Here is a 23,348-nt window from a genome sequence, read left to right as displayed (position 1 = left end):
TTCTTTCCATTAGCTTTAATGCAGCCACATAAATAAATATAAAGGCCTTTGTATATAATCTAGATTACTTTCACAAAGTCAAGTTGGCTTAACTCTAATTTGGCTATTGATTCTACCAATTAAAAGAAAGTCAGTAGAAACCTTGGGCTCTCCTAGCAGAGATTTACAATAGAACAAAATCTAGATACATAAGGCCATATAGTATGACCCTAAATGAAAGGACCTCCAGGATATAGAAATAAAAGCCATATAATGAGTGATTGTTGTCCTTAATGTACTGTGTTATCTCTCATCTCTTTTGATGGCCCTTGGTTATTTCATATTGTTATAATATTTCACCTTGTTATCTGATATATTTTATATATGCTTAATTGGATATCTGAAATAGGATAGGGAAGGGGGGGAATCAAGATGAGCGGGTGTAGGTGGGGAGGGAAATGGGGACCATGACATGAGAAAGGGTATCAATGTATGTGAAGTAATGCACCTTCTTTCTGGTGAATATAATGTAACCCTTCTATTAATTAAAATAAAAATATATGAAAAAAATCAGCTCTGTCATATGCATGCATCCAGGAAGATGTTTATTCAAGAATGGGAACATAGGCTTACTAAATCCATCCACTGAAATTCAGTTAGCAGATATCAAGTCAGGCCTGAAATGACAAGGAGTCTGTTAGCCATTTATATATAATCAGGGTTCTTTTTGAACCTATCCATGCATGTACACAAAGTCTCATCTTTTCATTGTAGAATCTTGATGATTTTTGGTACAATAATAGAATGGTTACAAATTTAGTATGTGGGTTACATTAATTTATATCAATGAGACAAATTCATATGAATTACACTGATTCATGTGGATTACACTATTTTATGACATTCTCAAACCTTTGTGTTTAGGCTAGAGTGGTTTTGTGAAAAGAAGGTTATCTAAAAATATAGTATTTTCTAGCCTTAATTTTCCTCATTTATAAAATGAAAACAAAAATACTGGATGTTTTTGAAGGGCTCTTGTTATCAGAACCTTTAATACGAGTTGTAGGTTATACAGTTTATCCTATGAGGATAATGGTTGTAATTATCTGTTGTGTTTAAGAGAAATAATCAATTGCATTCATTTTTTAAAGTTGAGAACTTGATGTAACTTTGATGGCAACAATATGTAATACTCACTCCATCTGGGACAATTTTCATGGAACTTTTGGGCACTTCGAGCTATAGATATGAGAAAGAATTATCTATAGAAAATGCTGGTTACTAGAAGACTCAATGCTAAAAATATTAACTAATGCTCCTCTAAATGTAATTATACAATACAATATACTCTGTAATACAGGACATGAAAATCAAAGTCTGCTTATCATAAATGTACCTGAGATATTGATAAAATTTATTTTTTCATCTTTCTGAGACAGAGAGAGGGAAGGAGGATACCTTGAAACATTATGTATGAAGGTATACTTACAATTGCATAATTAAAATTGTATACTTACAATTGTATTTAAACTTGTACATGTACAACTGCCACAGGTATAGTTATATTTGTTTCCTTCTAAACATCTTTGCCATGACTCATCTCAAAAGTATAGTCATGAGTTCTGATATGAAATGTGAGAATGTACAGATGTCAGCTTCAAATGTGATGGATCACACTCCTTCCATACATACCCTGCAAGCCTGTGGATTTGAGATGAGAACACAGAGGAAATAGCCACAGAAAGATCTCCCTGTAATACCTAAAGAAGGAAGGTTGCTAATACTACTCTCTGTGAAAGATAAACATGTTCTTTCTGCTGTAATGTCTTAACATCTATTAAAAATGTTTATCCCCTCAGCAAGGTTACCTCCTTATGCAGAAGGGTTTACTAGTATAAAAAAATAATTCTAGGAAACAAAATCTTGTCATGGTGATAGACAGGTCCTATGAAGTTAAGAATTCCCCAGTGTTTGATACTTCAAGAGACTATTATAGTAGAACTTCAAATGTCTAAATTATACAGAATGGTAAGATCTAAGTGAGATACTTCATTTGTTACTGTTGGATTATTTTTTTGTCTTAGACTTCATAGGTTCTCATGAATATTAAAATACTACTGAATCTGAAGAGTTTGAAAGATTATACAGCACAAAACACATGCCTCTTATGACTCTAAAAAGCTCTGGAATGAAAAATAATCACTCACATGTAAATTTTCAACATGTTATTCTTTGGCCAAATGAATCATAATCTATAGTACCAAATATTGCTTACTGTTCCTAAGGAATTTAAGGTTTATTCCTTTTGTTGAGCTTTGCCATGGCCTTTTAGAATGATATGAAGTCTATTTAATTGGTTGAAATCCAGCACTTGAAGAAATTAAATAAACAGAAAATATCCATATTTTTCAAACATTCTGGTATGTATGTACACATAAATGTACATATGTGTGTAAGGAAGTTAGTATTTGTCCAGTGGATCATGGTACATATACATGTAAGTCACTGTGAGTAATGTCAGAGAGCCACTAAATAAAATTGTTGCTAGGATTAAGATTGCACAAAAATAAACCTAAATTCATGTCCTGACTCTAGTGATTGTCTGTGTATTCTTGAGAATATTGCTTAATGTCTTCTTGTCTTACTTTGTTCAGTGTAAACTGTGTATGATAATAAGTACCTGTCTTACAGGGTTACCAAGAAAGACCACCTACACAATTCTTAACATTCTATGAAGCCTAAAGTAAGTGTATAAAAGATAGCATTCATATCTTATTTCTGTCCTGTCATGTTAGTGACTTTTATTATGCTACACAAATATTTGGTATAACCTTTGTTGGTCAACATAGACCAGTGACACAATGCAGTTACCTATGTGAGATATCATCAATAATAGGTAAAGTTGCACCAAGATAAACCCAGGGATTTCCATGTTATGCTTGGTAAAAATGGGGTTTTCATATTGAGGCAGAGTCTGAATATGAATTACTGACGTAGCCTGTAGTTCAACAAAGCCCTACAGTGTATAAGCACTACACTAATAACCGATAACCACTAATAAATTGTCTGGTGGCTTGATGGATTGTGGACCATGATGATATGTAAGGTACTGTGCTAAGCACTTTGGGAATTATTGGTGGCCATATGGAAACCAAGATCTCATCCCTGATATAAAGTGAGACTCTGTGGGTGATTTCAGAGTATTTATGGAGTTTAATTTTGAACTGGATTCCCTTGTCTATCACAAGACTTGGACTTTATATGTATTTGGTAGCATAAATGGGAGAAAACTATTCATAAGGTATTGGTATTTTTATCCTTTTTATACATTTGCCCACTTGGGTTAGCTTATTTTCTAACAAAAGTTGGGAATGTGGATTTAGATGTGGTCATTTTGTTTGCTAACTATATATGTTAATAATGACTTAAAACTTTATCAGTGTATTTGTGGAAGCTACTATATCGAATAATAAATCAGGCTGGTGTAGCATGTGGGCTGTGGACTACCCAGATATTCAATGTTGAAATGGTTGAAGGTTAATATTTATGTCTTCTCTTCCACCAAATTCAGAGAAATTAGCTGCCTGGATTTTCACATTAGGATATATAACTAATAAAATTAAGAGATTCGGGTAGATAAGTAGGATTTGATATATAATATTTTCTGAAAAAATGCCTTATCATTATTAAATATTTACCTATACTTTAAGAAAGATTGTTAGGCAATAATGTATGAGCTTCTGAAGGCCGACAGCATTTTTAATAAATGTGGACTATTAACACCTAGGTTAGGAAAACAAAGAGCTTATTGATGGCTGAAAAGACAAGTTGTCATTTCTGTGATTCTAAATTACTTTGCAGGATGGAAATACTGCCATTATTTTTCTGAACCAGGATCTTTGCTATGTACAAAGCCTGCAGGCTCTCCAAGTGTGATAGGAAACTGTTGAGACAGAATAGGATCTGTTTCCTTTCTTGTTCTTTAGAGTATAAGTGGCAATTATTTGTGATACTGGATTCCCTCCCAGTAAAGCCAATGACTGCAGGAAGACATCTATAGCTTCAAATATACTTAACATGGTTAGAAAACTGAGCCATGAGGGTGGAAAAACAATTCCCACAAACCACATCAACTCCAGTGCAGGGCGGAAGTGGGATGTCATGGTGGCCTGAGGAGAGTCATCAGACACGAGACATGACCCCAGTCTTGGCATTCTTTTCTATGGGTCATGGACTCCAGACCAGGATCCTTATGACACAAGGCTCAGGGAGCCCATACCTAAACAGCAGTGTGTAGTCGCTCAACCTGGAGTTCAATAAATAGACCTTCCAGGTATGGAGCTTATGTGTACAGTTATGGTCATCATCTGTCAGTGATGATATCACCAACAAGTGATAAGTGTCTTGGTTGGGCTACAGTAAGAGTTAATTTGCCTCCCTTGTGAGACAGGATTTCATTACTTTATTTTATTTTATTTTTTTGCCAATCCTGGGGCTTGAACTCAGGGCCTAGTGCCTTCTCAAAGACAGAGCTCTATCACTTGAGCCACAGCAACACTTTTGGCTTTTTCTATGTATGTGGTACCGAGGGATTGAACCTGGGTTTTCATGCATGCTAGGCAAGCACTCTACCACTAGGCCAAACTCTTGGACTAATCTAATTACTTTTTAACCTAGGTTGGCCATGAATAGCCCTGCCACTGAGTAATCTGGGATTTTACAGACCCGTGACACCATATCTGGACAAAGGTTACATTTTTAAATTATAAAATAAGTTTGAGAGCAAATATATTTTCTTGTATGGTACCTATTACATCGTACTTCTCTAATAAATGTCAAACTAAATCTGATTTCCAAAATAATCTAAGAATCTGGGAACATTTTTGACAGCATAGATAGGGGAAAGGTCCTCCAATTCTCTTAGTCCAAGCCCTTCAACTTAGATTATATTCACACACACTGTAATAGTTTGTTTTTGGTTTGTTTCTTTCTTTCTTTTTCCTTTCCTCCATCGCCCTTTCCCTCCCCTTTCCCCCTTCTTCCCTCCCTCCCTTCCTTCTTCCCTTCTTCCTTCTTTACTTTCCTTTCTTCCTCCTTCTCCTCCTCCTTCCTCCTCATTCTCTTCTTTCTCCTATCTTCCTTCTTTCATTCTTCCTCTGTTTTTCAGGGGTGTGAAATCAGAGTCTCAAGGTCTTCTTTAGCTTTCTCATTCAAGACTGGTACTCTATGGCTTGAGCCATAGCTCCATTTCTGACTGTTTTGGTAGTTTATTTAGTGTAAGAGTCTCATTAACTTTTCTGCCCTGGCTAACTTTAAACTACGGTTCTCAGATCTCATTCTCTAAAACAGCTAAGTTATGAGCCACCAAAACTGATGATGATTCGAACACTTACGGTTGTTGTGAAGATTAAACGGTGCAACATAAAACACTCAGTCAGTGCAGTTGCTTAAACTTCCCTCGGCAAAAGCCCTTATTGAGAAACCCACCCTATCCTGTATCCCACATCTGCAAAACTAAGTGTTAATAGATTTTCTAGCTGTACTAGCATTACTTAGTTTTTCATCTAACTTTTACCAAGAGGCTATGTACACTTGTGCCTTCCAAATTGAACTTGTGTTGGTAAAATGGCTCTCCATTCAAGGAAATTCACTACTTGGAAGAGATTTACATAGCTATTCACTGCTGGTCATTGCACATAATTTCTGGCACAGGCATGACTCTGTATTAAGAAAGTACAGCTGCTTTACTGTGCTTCACATTTTACACATTTAAATTAATTATTTTTATATGCTCAATTTGCAGAGGTACCGAACACCTTTTTAATTTTTTTAAGTTGTCTTAATGTATTTTCAAAGTGCTCCTTCATTAAATAAAATAATTTCATGGCCACATAAAACATTAATATTTTTATTCATAAAGGAAAAAATGTACCTTTCTTTGCATAATGATTGAAAGGGCTAATTATGTTGTCATAGTAGAGAAGAATTTATGCTTAAATCACAAAATCTGACTGTTCACAGGACGTAACTGCTGTTAACCAACACAATGAAGAATATTTGGAGAGAATGAGATTGGTCTTCAGAGCTTTGTGGGCTTATTAAAAATGAAAAAATGCCTGACTTTGTAACACGGAAACTTAAAGAGTTTGCTACAGCTCTCTTCTTCAGGACTAGTGTATCTGATCTTTGCTGGAATTATTTAAAAATCACTAAATCACTAAACTATAATCATGCCAGCCAATTCTTATTTTGATTTTTAAGCTTAAGGGACATAATACATTAAAAAAAGATTAAGGGGTTTCTTTTTCTTATCTACTTTTCCTTCTCAAACATTGTCAATGATAAAATATACAAAAACCAACCAAAAAATCAACTACATGTAGTTCTCTCTAATGTTAGATCGGAATGTTAAAAAAATGCCTCCATGTTTCTGTGCAATAAAACAGGTAACAAAGGGAAATGTTTGTTTAGCAGTTACATTCATTCTTCCTTAATCAAGTATTACAGCCAGGTACTAGTAACACATATCTGTAATCTCAGGATGCTGAGATCAGAGGACTGAAGTTGTAAGCCAGCTTGGGCAGAAAAGTCCTAGAGACTTTTACCACCAATGAACCATCAAAAACTAAGAAATAAAAGTATGGTTCAAATAGTAGAGTTCCAGCTTGAACAACAACAACAACAAAAACAATAACAACAGAAAGCAAGCAAAATAAACGGTCGTGAATTCAAAGTGCAGTAGTGGCACACACAGACAGACAGACAGACACACACACATACATAAACACACACACAGCAAAAGTGAAGACATTAAACTTTGATATTTTTTTCTGTTACTTTGAAACCTTATTTTGAGCTCACATTTTTCTACCTTTTTATGAATTTGTCAAGGAAACATCAATACTATCCTAATTTCCATTCAGGGATAGCGGTCAGCCCCTTTCAGCACTGGAGACTACATTGATTTTGCCGGGCTGGCTACTTCTTTCACTGCACTGTGATCATTGGAACTGAGAAATTTCAGGTGTACATGATCGGTTTTGCTGGGCTGGCTACTTCTTTCCCTGCACTGAGATCACTGGAAATGAGAAATTTCAGGTGTACATGATCCTTGCGGGAGGAAAGTACAATTTCAACCATTCTTCTTTATTTCTGAACTTTGGGGCATTTATAGGACAACTACATTTGTATTCAGATAGTCTTGCTAAAGGGTGTTTTAAAAATAAATATTTTAGAGGTAGAACTCCAAATGACATCCATTACAGAGACAAATAGGAAGGAAAAACCCCACATAAGGCACTTTTTATATTCACATGGCATCTTAGTTTCAAAAAAACGATTCCATGTCATCACAATATTTTTAAAGGTATGTCTTCAGGATAAATAATAAGAAACATGCCAAGTTTATGGATGAGAGACCTGACCTAGCAAAAAGTTAACGTTCTTTTCTCCATGAGCAAAAAAGAATGCAATCTTCATAGGTAAGGTTTTTTTTCTTTCTTGCAAAGAGTTCTTTTAGCCATAAACTTCACTTTCCAATTTTCATATGGTATAAATCCAACTCTAATAACATATTTCAGTCCAGTGGGCTATTAGCTTTGCTGATAACAAATGGATAGATGATTTCCCCAAAATATAATTTTATAGGACAGTGTTCTACAAATTGGCTATCTACTTCCCAGAGTAAATGCAGGTTATACATGTCTGTGGGTTTGTGGGATCTCTCTAAATTTCTTCTGCTTCTTCCCATATATAAAAGCAAGTATGTCTGCAAGTATATAAGCTGATGTGCTATGGCACGTGATTATATAACACATGTGATATAACATAACCATGCATGTGTTATAGATTTTAGGCTTGAAACAGAAACACTATGGAAAACTGCTGTAGTGTGGAACTCTGGACATCTGTATCGCAAATAGAGAAACTTGTTAAAATTTATCCTTGCTGGGTGCGCTGGCTCATGCCTGTAAGCCTAGCTACTCAGGCTGAGATCTGAGGACCACAGTTCTAAGCCAGCCTGAGCACAAAAGGACTTGAGACTCTTATGTCCAATTAATCTTGAGAAAACAGAAAATGGGGCTTGGCTCAAGGGTAGCCTTGAGCTGAAGAGCTCAGAGACAACACTCGGGCCCAGAGGTAGGGTGGTAGCCATGGGCTGAAGAGCTCAGGGACAGTGCCCAGACCCAGTTCAAGTCCCATGACACTCCTCCCCCTGCCTCCACACGCTAAAACTCTTTTATCTGAAAAAATCTAAACAACACAACTAATCTCCTCTAAACTCAGACATGGCCCCTGATACACACTGAATCTAGTGGAAACTTAACAGTTACATACAGATTAGATCCCAACACAGAAATGTGGCTCAGTCCATTTATTCTATGTAAAAAAAAACCCCTTCTGCATTCAACCAAAACATTATTAGGCTGATATATTAGCCATATTGCTGAAATGCTAGGTGAGATATTAAGACTAAAGTCAATATATTATTAAACCTACTGTCACCTGTTTCTCATTACATTTTCCAAAGTATAGCTGCTGGAATTGATTCACTGACATATGTAGCTGACATTAGCTTTCTACCAGCCACTGCTATTCTGGATTGTATGTTAAAACTACAGATGCACAGATGTGAGCAATAGTGACTGAACCCACAGGTGGCTCACAAGATAGTTCTGATCATAGAGAAAAGGCTAGATGTGTTGTCTAGGGGAACAGAAGGGGCTACCTTGCTGTTCCTAAGCTCTTTCTTTTTGTAGCTCTGATGCTGGCTGTGATTTATTAGTTTGTACTCATGATGAAGGAGGAACTATCTTCCTTTTCCACACAAGGTAGATTTTCCGTGTACATAAATCCTACCAGCACTCATGAATTGCAAGAGGTGGGTGACTTTATGGGTTGCACCTTCATCCTCGGGCATAGGGAGAAATTACATGTGAATCAGAAGAGAGTTTCCACTTCTAGAACTGACAGGCTGGGATCTGAGGTCATAAAGAAAGGAGACTTTTAGTTTTTCAGGTTTTTCTTAGGCCAGATCGAAGTATAAAACACACATATGCAGATACTGACCTGGCTGTTTTTGTCATGCTGAACACCTATTATTATTCGCTAACACTTACTTGGTGTCCTGGAAATATGCCACATGCTTTACAAATTTATCTTGTTTAATCTCTAAAATAAGCCTACCTTTTTCATTTCACGGTTGATTGAGCGAAGATGTAGAGGGGATAAGTAACATAAGCAAAGTCTCATCACTTACTGATGGAACCAGGGCACAAAAACGAAGTCAACCTGGTCCTGAGGCTAAAGCTCTTAACTGTTACACTCAGACTCCGTTTCCACACATCATCTCCTCCCACTAATACATCGATAACCACAGCATCATCAATGACAGCAACTTCCACCACAGCCTCCACATTGAAGCCAAAACCTTTCCTGAGGTCAGAGTTTCATTAACAGTCTACCTGAATTACTCTATACTATCTTATCCCTCGGGATGTTTTAATTTACTGGGAATGAGAAAGACTTGACCAAACTTCTCTTCTTCACAAGAGTTCTACACGGAGTCAGGCACCAGTTACTTACGCCTGTAATCTTAACTACTCACAGAATTGAGCTCTGAGGATTCAGATATGAAGTTATGCCCATGAGACTTTTACCTCCAATTAAGCACCAAAATAAGCCCAAAGTGGAGTTGTGGCACAAATAGTAGAGAGCTGGTCTTGAGCAAAAATGCTTAAGCACAGGCCCCTGCATTCCAATCAAAAACAAAATTAAACGACCCAAAGAGTTCTGCTTGAAAGAGTCGTGGTACTACTTCCTCGCATTTTCTCTGTAGCATTTTCTCTCTGCCCTATAGTAAATATACATGATTTCAGAGCAATCATGTTATGTGCTCAGCTCACTTCTGGTGAAAGTCCAACTTTCTTCTTCTATCCTCCTTACTTTACATAATTGTTTTTATTTACCTTTTACATGGTTTGAATGTGTGGATAATTAATAATCAATACTCATTTCTTCTTTATAAACTTCTGAAAAATAAAACTTTCTCATGATAGAACAGTGGTTCCACAGAGTGCATCTAATGTAAATAAGCAAATTGTATGTGATGGATGTGCAATTCGTACCTTTCTGGTTATCTTCACCTACAGAAACCTCAGACTTTAATTGCAGTTTAATGTGATATCTACATGTCAGATATTATTAGATAGAGTACACTGGCAGAGTTCATTTGATAGGGGAAGACTAGAAAATCTAGGGCCCAGGCTTGGCAGACAGAATGTGAAAGGTAGCTTTTTAAAAAAAAAAAAACTTCTTAAATTTATTAATCATAATATATATCAACAAGAAACAACCTTTACATGTGAGATGGTGATCCTGGTCATATATATGTGAGTTCAGTGAATTATGAGGTTACAAGTAAATCCCTAAGGAACAAAGATGCTTTGATTTTCTTATTGTTTGAAAATATCAAGCTGTATTTAAAAGCCATAAATTAAATGGAAGTATTTACAGGATATATTACAAAGAAATATAGGGTTTTATACATATATCTAATTTTTGCATAGAATAAAGATATATGCATATACATACAATCATATATACATGTATGTGTGCACATACATAAAATCAATACCTCAATCTTTTCTAAAACTGAATGAAAACTGAAAACCTATTAACCAGAAATCCATGGTTTGATACTGTGCAACCCTTAACTATAGCTTTAGGCAAGTCAATTTTGCACTGTGTGCAGACTGGTTTCAAATATTTATTTTACTTGATATTAATGAATACGAAGAAATGAAAGATAAAGGGAAATATTTCAACCATATTCCTCTACATTATCATTTCAAGGTGATTTTTAATTCATTGAAATCTTTGAACAAAACATCTAACTTTCTGTTTTTTTTTTAATTTACAAAATGTGTGATGTTATCTTTCTTCATAATGATAAAGTTGGAGTCTCTGTGGCAGATTTCAGTGGCTGGGATGAGATGCTATGGAGATTCCTTGAGGCCTGACCTTACCGGTTGGCATTGTTGGAAGCTGTCTCCTCTCTCTTAGAACTGCTCTTGGGTGAGTAAAGGCTGCCTTGATCCGGAGCACACAAGCAGATGGGGGGATAACAGGAGTCTACACCATCCTTTAGCCTGTGTGCCAGAACAAAGCCCTGCTCATCTCTTGACCCTCAAGATGGGACAACTTCAAAAGGCTATTCAAACTCCAGCACTCCTTCTGAAATTGTCCTTCAGTGCAGGGAGTTTAATCTCATAGCTCCTGTCCTTCATCCTGTATCTTTCCTTCTCCATCTAATGTGGAAAATTCTAAGGGAAAATCACTCAGAGTTCTCTTAATTCTTCCTGCATCATGAACTCCATCCTTACCATTACACAGAGAAGCCACTTAAAGAGAACAGAGATCTTTGTACAGTATTTAAATAATAAACTACAAAGAATTTTTTTATCAAAAATCTTAACTAATCATCTAGGATATTCTAGTCTGTACTAAGCTATGCAAAAACTTAAAGTTGTGTAACATGAAATTAGAAATCTTAAGGAACTCACTGGCATGAAACATAAACATTATAATAAAGTTCACACCACCCAAAGGGACTAAACTCTGTATTAGAAGAATGAACGAACTACTCCAAAAATCTATACAGACGCAAATCCTGAATCCACATGAAAGGGATGATTTAATTGGTGTTATATGATAGAAACTCTTCAAAAGGCTCAGCTTCTGTAAAAGGCTCATATGTTTGACTCTTCTTTATCTCTCTTCCCAGATACCTCAGTATAGACTCTTGTTCTTTTTTTCCTGACTTTCCTTTCAGATCGATCCAGCTGTTAGCTTCCTCAGGAAATCTCCCAGTGACTACTCTCCCTCCTCCTCATCACATATCCCATTGTTCTACTTTGTTTTAATTCAGAACATGTAGTGTACACATTCTTGATCATACTTTATGACATCTAGAGTTGGACTTTCCTTACTAATATCTAGGCTCCATGAGGGAAAGAGGCAACTCCTTTCAGCACCATCCCCACTCAACACAATATCCAAGAACAGAATAAATACTCATTGTTTATTGAATCATTTAATTTTGTTTAATAATGATGAAGGGAAGTCAGACGTAGGTTAAACTCTTAGGCATAGTTGAATGACCTGGGCATCAGAATATTTGTAACGTAGGTATCCTGGGCATGATAATAATTCTAACCTTCTTTAGTGGGAATAGCTGGAAATATAGATTGGATGTTTGGACAATGAAATGTAGTTAATAAAAGCTGAGTTGGGTCCCTTTCCTTAACTCTATTTTTTCCTTGGTCAGCAGTGGGGCTTGAACTCAGGGCTTCGGTACTGTTCCTGAAATCTTGCTATAGGCTAGTACTCTACCACTTGAGCCACAGCTCCACTTCTGGAATTTTGGGTTGTTTGAGATTAAGAGTATCGCAGACTTCCCTGCCTGGACTGGCATTGAACATTGATCCTCAGATCGCAGCCTCCTGAGCCACTACTGCTCACCTTCTATCCTTAATTCTTATGTTGAATCACTAGCTCTCAGTGTCTCTGTCTGTAGTTATGGTTGGGATAAGACATTTAAAGAGGTAACCAATTTAAAGTGAGGTGGTTAGAAAGGCTCTCATCCAAGGTGATGGGTATCCATCCATGAGGAAAAGAAATATGGATGCATCTTATCCCTCATCTCCTTGCTGTCCCTTGGGTATCTCATATTGTTACAGTATCTCACTTCGTTATCTGATATATTGAATTTATTTGTATTTGGTTATCTGAAACTTGATAGGGAAGGGGGGAAAACCAATATGGGGAGTGGGTGGTGGGTGGGGGGAGGGTAATGGGTACCAAGACATGTGAAAGGGTATCAATGTATGTGAATTAATGCACCTTCTATCTGGCAAATATCATGTAACCCTTTTATTAATTACAATAAAAATATATTAAAAAAGAAAAAGAATTAAATATAGAGGTAAAAAAAAGAAATATGGATGCACAAACACTGTAGATGCATAACCAGGGAAGGACGAAGTAAGAGTTATTGAGAAGGCTGCATCTGCAAGCCATGGAGAGAAGCCGTCAGAATACCCAACTTGGCGGAAATCTTGGTGGAAGCCTTGAGAAAGCAATCTTTGATGATTTAAGCCACTTGGTGTCTGATATTTTGTGAGGGAATTTTGATTTTATACCACAGGTCTCTGTGATGTGGGAAAGGATGGTGACAGTGAAATCGGATCTCTCATGTTAGAAAGGCAGCAGCCGGGATAGCATGAACTGAAAACTGGAACAGAGAAAGAATTGAGCCATGATGCTTAGGAAGGATTTGTGACCTTTCACATCTAGAGCAAGGAAAAGAGACGCGAGTAGTGAGTGCAAATTCAGAGCTGAGGAGTCTGAGTCAGTAGTGAGACTCAGTGACACCATACTGGGGGGAGGGGTGGTGGTTAACTACAAAGCATAGCTTAGTGAAATAAATACAAAAGTATGAGGAGATTCACAGAATAAAACATGGAACATTTGGATGGCTGGTAGGGACTCTTTTCCAAGAGGTGAACAGTGCCCACTCAGAAGAGTGTGTAAGAGAGGAAGGCTTATCCTTCTCAGAGATCATATACAAATGAGCCCATCAAGGGATTAGAGAAAGCTGACAGTGAACAAACATCTGTCACTTTGTCCAAAACACATATTTATATTTGTTGGCTTATGAACTTCTCCTCCCCTCAGCTCCCCTCCCACCCCACCCCAACACACAGGCATTTTGTGCTGTGAGGAACTTTAGAAAACAGGGCCTTCTGTGTTCCAACCACTAGAACAGTTCCAAAATAAACAGAGAATCTCAACCTTAGAGATCTCAAAATCCAGCAGGAACACCACACGCCATTGCCCTATGAGACTGGCACACTCAGGAAAGGAATACACTTAGTTCTTCCCTGTCCTAATTGCCTACAGATTTCGGGGGAAAAAAAGAAACTCAATTGCTTTGCAAGAAAGCATTGATTCTTTCAAATTCTGAAAGAAAAAACAGTTCATAAAAGGAAAAGAATGAAATGAAATGAAATTCTAATGACTTGGAAGGCATGGGTGGCTCAACTGCAGAATGCTAGCGGTCTCTACCCAGGAATTTTGACCGGGGTTATTATTATTATTTCGATAATAGATCCAGCCCCACTCTTAATCTTTCCTGTGTTTGCACCAACTCCTGAACCCAAGGTGTGTGTGCGCAGTGACTTACAGGCGATGCGCACATAGGCCTTCCGGCTCTTGGTGGTCCCTGCAGAGCTCCAGGCCACACACTGGCACCAGTAGTCTTCAGGCCCAAACAGTTCTTCTACTTGCTGCCTTGAAATCTCAGTGCTCACTTCCCGCACAATAAGACCTGAGGAAAAGAAGGGAGACTCCATCAAGAGAAGATTTGCATCAAGAACCACAAAGCACGCTATGTGTTTCTCTCCAAATGATGCTTATGGATATCACAGATTTCTCACCCTCTGGCTTTCCATTGACTCCAGCCATTTTCCTTCAACAATGTTTTCATTCTATCCATGCTATTTGCAATCTTCTAGATTCTTCTTAAGATGAAAGTCAAGCAGACCTATCTATAATGGCAGGACTCTATATAATGGCATAGTTTTTTTTCCATATAGTTTGTTCCTCTCAGCAAATATACTCTTCCATTTCACATCTTCTAAGGATTCTCCCTCAGTTGGGTAGGTTGCAATTAAGATGGCCTGCTACTGTTAATAGCTTTATAATGGCTACATTGTTCTACTTTTTCACATACGATAAGAGAAAATAACCTAACTCTACAATCATTGTGGTGATAACAATGAACAGATGTGTTTCAATCATATTTGTACAATTTTTTTTCTAAAAATAAATAGAAGCCTCTGTTAACAAACCTCTAGGATGTGTCCTACTCAAAGAAAAGATGATTTTAAGGTTTCCATGCTTAATAGCATGAAAGCCAACTGGCTCTCCATGTTTGCAATATCTTGTTAAAGATAAAATGCTTACAATGAAAATGTTGGAATAATTGGAATGTATTTCACATTATGATATAATCCTGAATAACAAAAACTGAACAAAAATGTGATATTATCATTTCCTAGATACTTATCCTAAGGTTTAAAGGCTATTTCTTTTCTTTCTTTTTTTTTTTTTTTTGCCAGTCCTGGGCTTGAGCTCAGGGCCTGAGCACTGTCCTTGGACTTTCTCAAGGCTAGAGCTCTACCACTTGAGCCTCAGCACCACTTCCAGCTTTTTTCTACGTATGTGGTACCAAGGAATCGAACCCGGGTCTTCGTGCATGCTAGGCAAGCACCTTAACCACTAGGCCAAACTCCCGGCCCCTAAAGGCTATTTCAGAGATTTGTTTTGCAATGTGTCTCTTGCACTGAGTGAGAGAGATGGTGTGACTGATATAAATGGGCAAACGTCTGTTCTCCTAGAGATGAAATACATTCACTTATAGGATGAAATGTCCATGGGGATAACCAGCAGAACACCCACAAAACAAAAGCATTTGTCCGGGGCCAAGTACAGACACAGGAAGAATGAGTAAGTGAATTGCTTTGTACTGGAAGTGGCACTGTGGCTTAAGTGGCAGATGGCTAGCCTTAAACTAAAGAGTTCGGGGACAGCAACCAGGCTCAGAGTTCAGGGCCCATGACCAACAATAGCAACAAAAAATTGCTTTGTATTGTATTCATTCACTCACTTATTCATTCTTGATATATTTTGTTATTGTAGAGGTGATACATAGGGGTTATAGTTGTATAAATCAGGTAATGAGCACATTTCTTTCTGAACCATGTCACCCCTTCCTCATTCCATCCCAGTTTTTCCCTCCCATCCCCCCATAAGTTGTACAGTTCGTTTTCCACATGGTGCCTAGTGAGGATCACTGCTGTATTTGTTCACCCTTTTTCCTACCTTCTCTTTCCCGTCCCCAACCCTCCCAAAGACAGATAATGAACAAACAAGACAAAAAAGACCAAAGGAACAAAAGCTGCACGGTATCCTTAACATGTGTATATTAGGTCCAAACAGTATAAGAGGGATGACTCAATATTTGGGTATCCAAGGTTATGGACATGGACTTGGAGATATAAACATAACTATACAGACATAAAAATCTATGATGGGCTTTATACTCTATAGACATAATGTTTCATTACATAGATTAATATGTACCTCTGACCTATAAACCCTCAGCTTAATTTTAATTATGTTCTAAAATCTAAGTGCCAGTGATTGTATATAGAGATTCCCTTCTTGAATACTTGTTTGTTAAACATGACATTTGAAATATGATGTAAAAATCAATGTTAATATATTCTTTAATAAAAAACATTATTGTATATGATCATATATTCATTTATTCATTGAATAAAATTAAGTTTGGTTGTTTAAGAGATACAGTGGTAGACACTGGGGAACTAACGAGTGAAATAATCACTACTCTCCATGAACTGTGCTAAGGTCAGTAATACATCGTGAAGAGGGCTGACTTTCACAGTTATACTGTTATTCAGTGTTGCCAAGGAGATGCGCGAGAAGAGGAAATACAAAGGAAACTCCATTGGGTATGAAGGATTCCATAGAAGCCATTTTGCAGAGAGGACTACTAGTATAGAAAGAAGTAAGAAAGAAAACCCGGGAAACTGAGAATTCAGGTGAAGAACAGTAAGTGCTGGGTATAGAAAAGAGTGATGTGATGTGGTGGTAAGGACAAGAACGGTCTGGATCCCACAGCCTCGTAATCCAATGGTCCTCAACACAGGGCTTCTAGAACTGTTTCAGCACTACTGCAAGCTGTTATCAACTCATGAGAGTTGAACAAGCTCTCCAAGTGATGGCTGTTACATTGGAGCTTTTTTGGCTGCTGTGTTTAACAAGTTTCTGGCTTTGTTCCTCGACAGACATGGATTGGGTGATGTTTATTATTGATATATTTTTGATATAGATGAGTGATATATATATATATAATGTACAAACACCTGAGTTTATATGTATATATATTCATTTCCTTAGAGTTTAAAAAAAGGGTCATAAGGTTTTATGTAGGGGAAAATGTTTGGTTGTAGGTGACAGAAAAATGCCTCCTAGAAATTCTCAAACATAGTATCCCAGAACATTCTCTAACATATCAGTTGGGTAAGAATGTCCAGGGAAATTAACAAATATCTAAATAGCAGGAGGTATTATTTCATGAGAAAAATACAATATTGTATGCCAAATGCTGGTGGTATTTGGGTCATAGAAATTATAGGCCTCAAATTCTACTAAATATTGGAAAATGGATCTAAGCAGAACAAGATTTCAGAGGGAAATTCTATGGTCCAAAGTTTAAGAAATACATTAAAAGCATTTTAAAAGCTTTGAAAATTAACAATCCTTTTAGACTCATACAATTACCAGAATACTTCTTTTAAAAGTAAATGGCATTTCTCAACTCTTCATTCTTCTAGGGAAAAAAAATGAAAATATTATTTTAGCTATGGTCCAATCATCATCATCAACTTCATAGCAAAGATTGGAATCTTTTCTAGTCCTACTAGCAAGTAGTCTGTATTGCCCTTTCGTAGGATCTCTATGATCCTTCCACTTTTCTTATCCTATTGCAATTTTTCTTATTACATCTGCATTTAGAAATGTGTGTCTGTGGGAAGATGGGATACAATTCCCCCCCAATTCCTATCTTCTTTTCCCTTCCCTGCTGCCCTTTCCCCATCCACTCTCTGGTGTTTAGTTTTTGCCTGTTTGACTTGTTTATATATTTCTTTTTTATGCACAAATTTAGTTACAGGAGAAAAAACTTTTCTTTTAGGGTGGATGTCAGACATTAACAGTCACCAAAGGGTTGATAAATCAGCAGTGTGTATTTCCCTCAAAGTAGAATCTTTCTTTCTAAAATACAGAACAGCAAACAAACGGGTTCAGGATATTAAAACCACATACAAATATTTTGTGTCCCCAGATGATATAACCTGAGGTTTCTTTCCCCCTTTTACTTAAGAGCAATGACAGGAAACCGAATTAAATGCCATTGCAGTCTCAGTAGGAACACTGTATCTTTTAGCTCCCAAAAGCTCATAGATGTTTCTCCTGCCCACAAGTCTGAAGGCTTTTAAGAAGCCACAGACTCAACTCGCCTGCTACAGCGGCTATTCATAGTATGAATGTTCTGAATTATGTGGCCACAGGCTCCCTATGGGTTCTGAAATTAAACACACACTGAATTTTGCCTTCAGCTTCACAGACTCCTCATTGAAGAAGAGAAGGGCGAATCAGAGTTGTGTACATTTGTTTTGTCACATGGCCTAGAGTTTAACTTGGCTTAGAGTTTACATTCCAATCTTTGGTCAGCAACACAAGAACAAGAAAGTACTGCAACATGAAGAATCTAAACACCCAACTTGGAATTCCCTACAATCAAATGCATTATTCAGACTCAAGTATATGGTAACACAGAGGTAACTTTGTTACAAACAATATTTTGCTCCTCAGAGCCCAGCTTCCTGTTTAGATTAGAGTCAATAATACTTTTATTTTTCTCTTTGAAAGTAAAATTTCAAGTCTGCTTGAAGTCTTGAAATTGGAAAAATAAAACAAAACAAAAACAAACAAAAAGCTTCACTTCCAAGTCTGGCTGCTTTGAAGAGCATTTGGGAACTTGAAATTGGTTTTAGGTTATCTAAGGGTGCTAGTGATGCTGCAATCTACTGGATTTATGCAACTACAAATGTGTAATTTCCAACACAGCTGATAACATCAAAGATTTTCCATCACCCTGCTTCCTTTAATAGTGGCATCTCAAAGATGCATGCTGTTTGAAGTTTGCAGTGATTTGCTTTTCTAATACGATTCATTGTGGTTTGGAAGGTGGAGTGCAGGAAAGTAATTAACATGTGATAGCAAGAATCTTAAAGAGAGTAAGAGCATGTACTTTTTTAGCAGGGACTTTCAAATAAATATAGAAATCCAGATGCAAATGCAACCTTCTGGTTGGATCTTTGTAAAGTCATACATGAATATTGAAGCTTAACGTGGCAGTTGACATTTATACTTTAACTTCAGAAAAAAAATCTTTTTTTCAAAGTAGTGGCTGGAACCATAAACACAAATAGTATTCCTTGAAGCTATTTCTTTTCTTTCTCTTTTTTTTTTTGGCAGTACAATAGTCAAACTCAGGGCCTTGTTCTTGCTAGGCAAGAACCCAACCATTCAAGTAAATCCCTGATCCTATTTTTGCAGGATATTATTAAAAGTGATCACAAATACATGGTGAATCCTACTGCATAAGTATTTTTCAGTAATATCTATATTCCGCAGAAACCTAAATACAGATACTTAATCAAGTCTACTAATAAGATTGAATAAGCTGCACAAATGTAAACTAGGTTAAACCTTGTAAAGCTGTCTAAAAAAGTACCTTGCTTTTCCGATGAGATTCAAAAATCTCCTATGGAAACACCTTTCAAAAGTGATCACCCTAAACGAGATGCTGATGGCTCATGCTCATAATCCTGGCTAATCAGGAGGCTGGGACTGGAGAACCTATGCAGAACATACTGTGAGATGTTTATCTTCCCGTGAACCACGCAAAAGCTAGAAGTGGAGATGTGGTTTAAGTTATACCGCGCTAGCTTTGAGAGAAAAGGCAGAAGGACAACGCACAGTTCCCCAGGTTAAGACCAGTAATTCTCCTCCCCCTCTCTCCCCCCTCCCTCCCTCACACACACACACACACACACACACACACACACACACACACACACACACACACAGCCTTTATATCATTTGATTTTGATATTGTTCTGAATCCTTGACTAAAAACCATCTTAAGCCAACAATAAACTTAGATTTTATGTAAGCTGTGATTCTTATTCCTCACAATAACTTTATCTTTCTCCTGGCAAAGGGAAGTTTGAAAACATCATGTTGTGCAGGCCTGTCAATTTAGCTTCTTCTAGCAATCTCTCTAATGGCGGAAGAGCTGCAGAGCTCTGCCAAATCTTATTATAGGACATTCACAGTTGGGACCTGAGTTGGTGGGGAAATGTACAAAGTTGCAGGTAAGGGTGTTCTGGAATATATTACAATGCCTTATTGAATTAGTGTGGTCTCTTTTTCATGCTTTCATTCACAGACTAATCCTATTAGTCTTCACTAATATGACCTAAAATATGAAACATATCAGTTCTAGATGTCTTAATGTAAATTAAATCACAAAATGCCCTGTCATTATTTATTTAAAAGGATGTCATATCATATGAAAAACTGATAATTATTTTAGCAGCCTTTAACTCTCACTATAATAACTGAAATGTGATCACTCACAGGGCAGTATTTTACAATCAAGATGCAGGTTAACTTACATGAAGTTATCGTACAGTAAACTACAGCAACAAAAGAACACCCTGTTTAAACACACAATTTAACTGAAATATTTTCTCTGAATTTCAATGTAATATTTCAAGTAGAAACTACCTGAACTAGAGAAAATTATTTTGCTCTAATCAATAATTAAAATGAGTGGTATATTTTCTATGAGTATAGTTTTGCCCAAGTTACATTTTCTATCTTTGTGAGCAAGACAAATAAAAGAATGCTGAGCCCCAGTGGCTAGGCCTATAAGCTTAGCTACTTAGGGAACTTGAGACCTGGCAGATTAGCCAGTTCAAAGCCAGCTTAGGCGGATTTGAGAATTTAGGAAAGTTAGAAATGAAGTTTGAACACAAGACGTCATAAATAAGTTAGGCATTCTATTTTGTTTGATCCATTTGGACTTTTTTGTGGGATATTTAATATTGCTACAAATTCACAATGATAGAGATTTAACATAGATCTATACAGGTTTACTTTTTTTTAAAACTAGAAGTTTGTTATCTACTTCTTCATTTTCTAAATTTTATACTGTTATACCTTTAAGCTCAGGAACTAGACTTAAATTCCAGTATAACAATTTTACATCATCAAAGCATTGCATAAATAGACAATTTTCAATTCATGTTGAACTGATAATTCAATTGTACAATTCTCTGAAACTTTCTATGACTTAGTCATGCTGTTATTTTTAATTCAACTTAAATTGGCTCCAATATTAATGATAGAAAGAAGAAAATTCTGAAATTGACTTTGACGCCAAGAATTTTATACATGTGCACATAGACACAAATCTATTTAAACAGATTTATACATACATAAATCAAAACTCATACATCTATCAAATAATGATGCGATGCCCTTTTTAACTAGTACTTCTTGTTCCTGAATTAGTATAAGTAGTTCAAACAGTTGGTGAAGAAATAGTAATTTAACTGAGGAAGTTTGGTAAAAACAGATGTTTATTTACACTATTATTGGTTTTTTTTTTAATTAGTCCTGGGCTTGAGCTCAAGGTCTGAGCACTGTTCTTGGGCTTTTTCAAGGCAGCTCTACCACTTGAGCCACAACACCACTTTTGGCTCTTTTTTTCTATGTATGTGGTACTGAAGAATCCAACCCAAGTTTTTGTGCATGCTAGACAAGCACTAGGCAAAACTCCAGGCCCATGAGTTTTCTTTTTTTACTATACTAGGATTTGAACTTAGTAGGTATAAATGTCAAACACTTGAGCCATGCCTCTAGCCTTCTATAATGATAATGTTAAAAGTTTTAACTATATTAAAGATAGAAATCAAATTATACTGATTAAATCATTTAAACAATTACTTAATTTATAACTTATGAAAAGTTGGTTGTCAATTCTGATTTTATCTAAATTCAGAAGGCACTTACAGGCACCAGCACTTTTGGGTCTTTGTGTCTTCTATGAGAAAATGAACATTACGTACTGCTCAATTTTTGGGTTGTTTTTGAATTTATTAACGTTTTACTAATTATGCTATGTGTTTTAATATATATTACCTGTATATAATATTTATGGAATAAACAAATGATATTAATCTCTGATCTTAGATAAAAGAATTAAGATACAGATATTTACACAAAAATTAACATACCTTTAAAAATAAAGAACCATCAAGAACATCATAAAGGCCACCTAGCCCCGTGGCAAAAAAAAAAAAGGCCACAAAAAAGAATAAGAAAAATACTTTTAGTAGCCCAGAGAAGGATTTTTTTAATTATTACATACAGTGTAGAGGAAGAAGAAATGAATCAAGGAGAAACACGAAAAAGGAAAATATGAGTATTTCTGGAAAATTGAGAAGTATATAATGTTCAAAGAAGACACCTAGGTTTTGTAGGCAGTAGGTAAATGGGTGAAGAAAATGCCTAACAAATCTCATAATTCTTTGGAGGATTTTGAGCATGATTTGATACTTAGTTACAAATTATTAAAACTGAACAAAATTAACAGTCTTATTAGACACATAAAAAAGAATTTGTAATGAATTCGGTGTGGTCTCAAATATCTAAAGAGGTTTTTCTACATATTATACTTAAATAGTTTAGGGGCCGGGAGTTTGGCCTAGTGGTAGAGTGCTTGCCTAGCATGCATGAAGGCCGGGGTTCAATTCCTGGGTACCACATACATAGAAAAAAAGCTAGAAGTGGTGCTGTGGGTCAAGTGGTAGAGCTCTAGCCTTGAGAAAGCCCAAGGACAGTGCTCAGGCCCTAAGTTCAAGCCCAGGACTGGCAAAATAAAAGTTACAGAATTCAATTATTTCCTTTCTATGTAACAAATACTATTTTCTAAATGATAGGTCCAGAGCTGAGAGGATGGCCTAGTGATAAAGAAGCTCTGAATTCAATTCCTTGGTACTATAAACACAGAAAAAGCCAGAAGTGGGCCAAGTGGTAGAAGACTAGTCTTGTAAAATCTCAAGGACAGTGCCCACGCTTCACTGTCAAGTCTGATGGCTGACAAAAACAAATAAATAAAAACAACATAAAAGAACCAGAACAGTGACATCAGATACTGTGTATTCTTTATAACTTGGCATGTTTTCACAGCATTCTACTCTTGCATTATGAAGAAGAGGAGAAATTACTATTATCACTATTACTGTTTTACAATATTTCCAGTTTCCTAAGTTATTTGTGAAGCTGAAAATATTGGCAACTGGACAAATAACAATCATATGTCTGTTTATATCTGCAGACAAACTTTCTGTCTCAATTTCTCTCTCTCTCCTTCTATCTCTCTCTCTCTCTCTCTCTATATATATATATATCTCCATACACACACACCAGATAAATATATTACCTTCCAAAGATACATATATATGTATATATATGATATATGTTCTGTAATGAACAGTTTCTAAAGAAAGAAGATGAAAAAAAGTACTTGACATGTTCAATTAGAACCATGAAATATGGAATCATTAAGAGTAATACTTGAAGGG

The 23,348-nt window shown here is 36.4% G+C and overlaps 1 protein-coding gene across 2 annotated transcripts in view; it reads right to left on the bottom strand.

Moving 5' to 3' along the window:
• Positions 1–23,348, bottom strand: part of Unc5c (unc-5 netrin receptor C) — a 310,807-nt gene that overhangs the window by 86,506 nt on the left and 200,953 nt on the right. For both annotated transcript variants that reach the window (XM_090356786.1, XM_090356787.1), the window contains exon 3: positions 14,225–14,368. In XM_090356786.1, the coding sequence (XP_090212912.1) occupies positions 14,225–14,368 (144 nt within the window). The remainder of the gene's footprint in view (positions 1–14,224; positions 14,369–23,348) is intronic.

The sequence above is a fragment of the Megascapheus bottae genome, chromosome 23, assembly GCF_031878675.1.
Source record: "Megascapheus bottae isolate mThoBot1 chromosome 23, mThoBot2.hap1, whole genome shotgun sequence".
In the NCBI taxonomy this organism is placed as follows: Eukaryota; Metazoa; Chordata; class Mammalia; order Rodentia; family Geomyidae; genus Megascapheus; species Megascapheus bottae.
The sequence above is the reverse complement of the archived record's forward strand: the minus strand, read 5'-3'. Positions and strand labels throughout refer to the sequence as shown.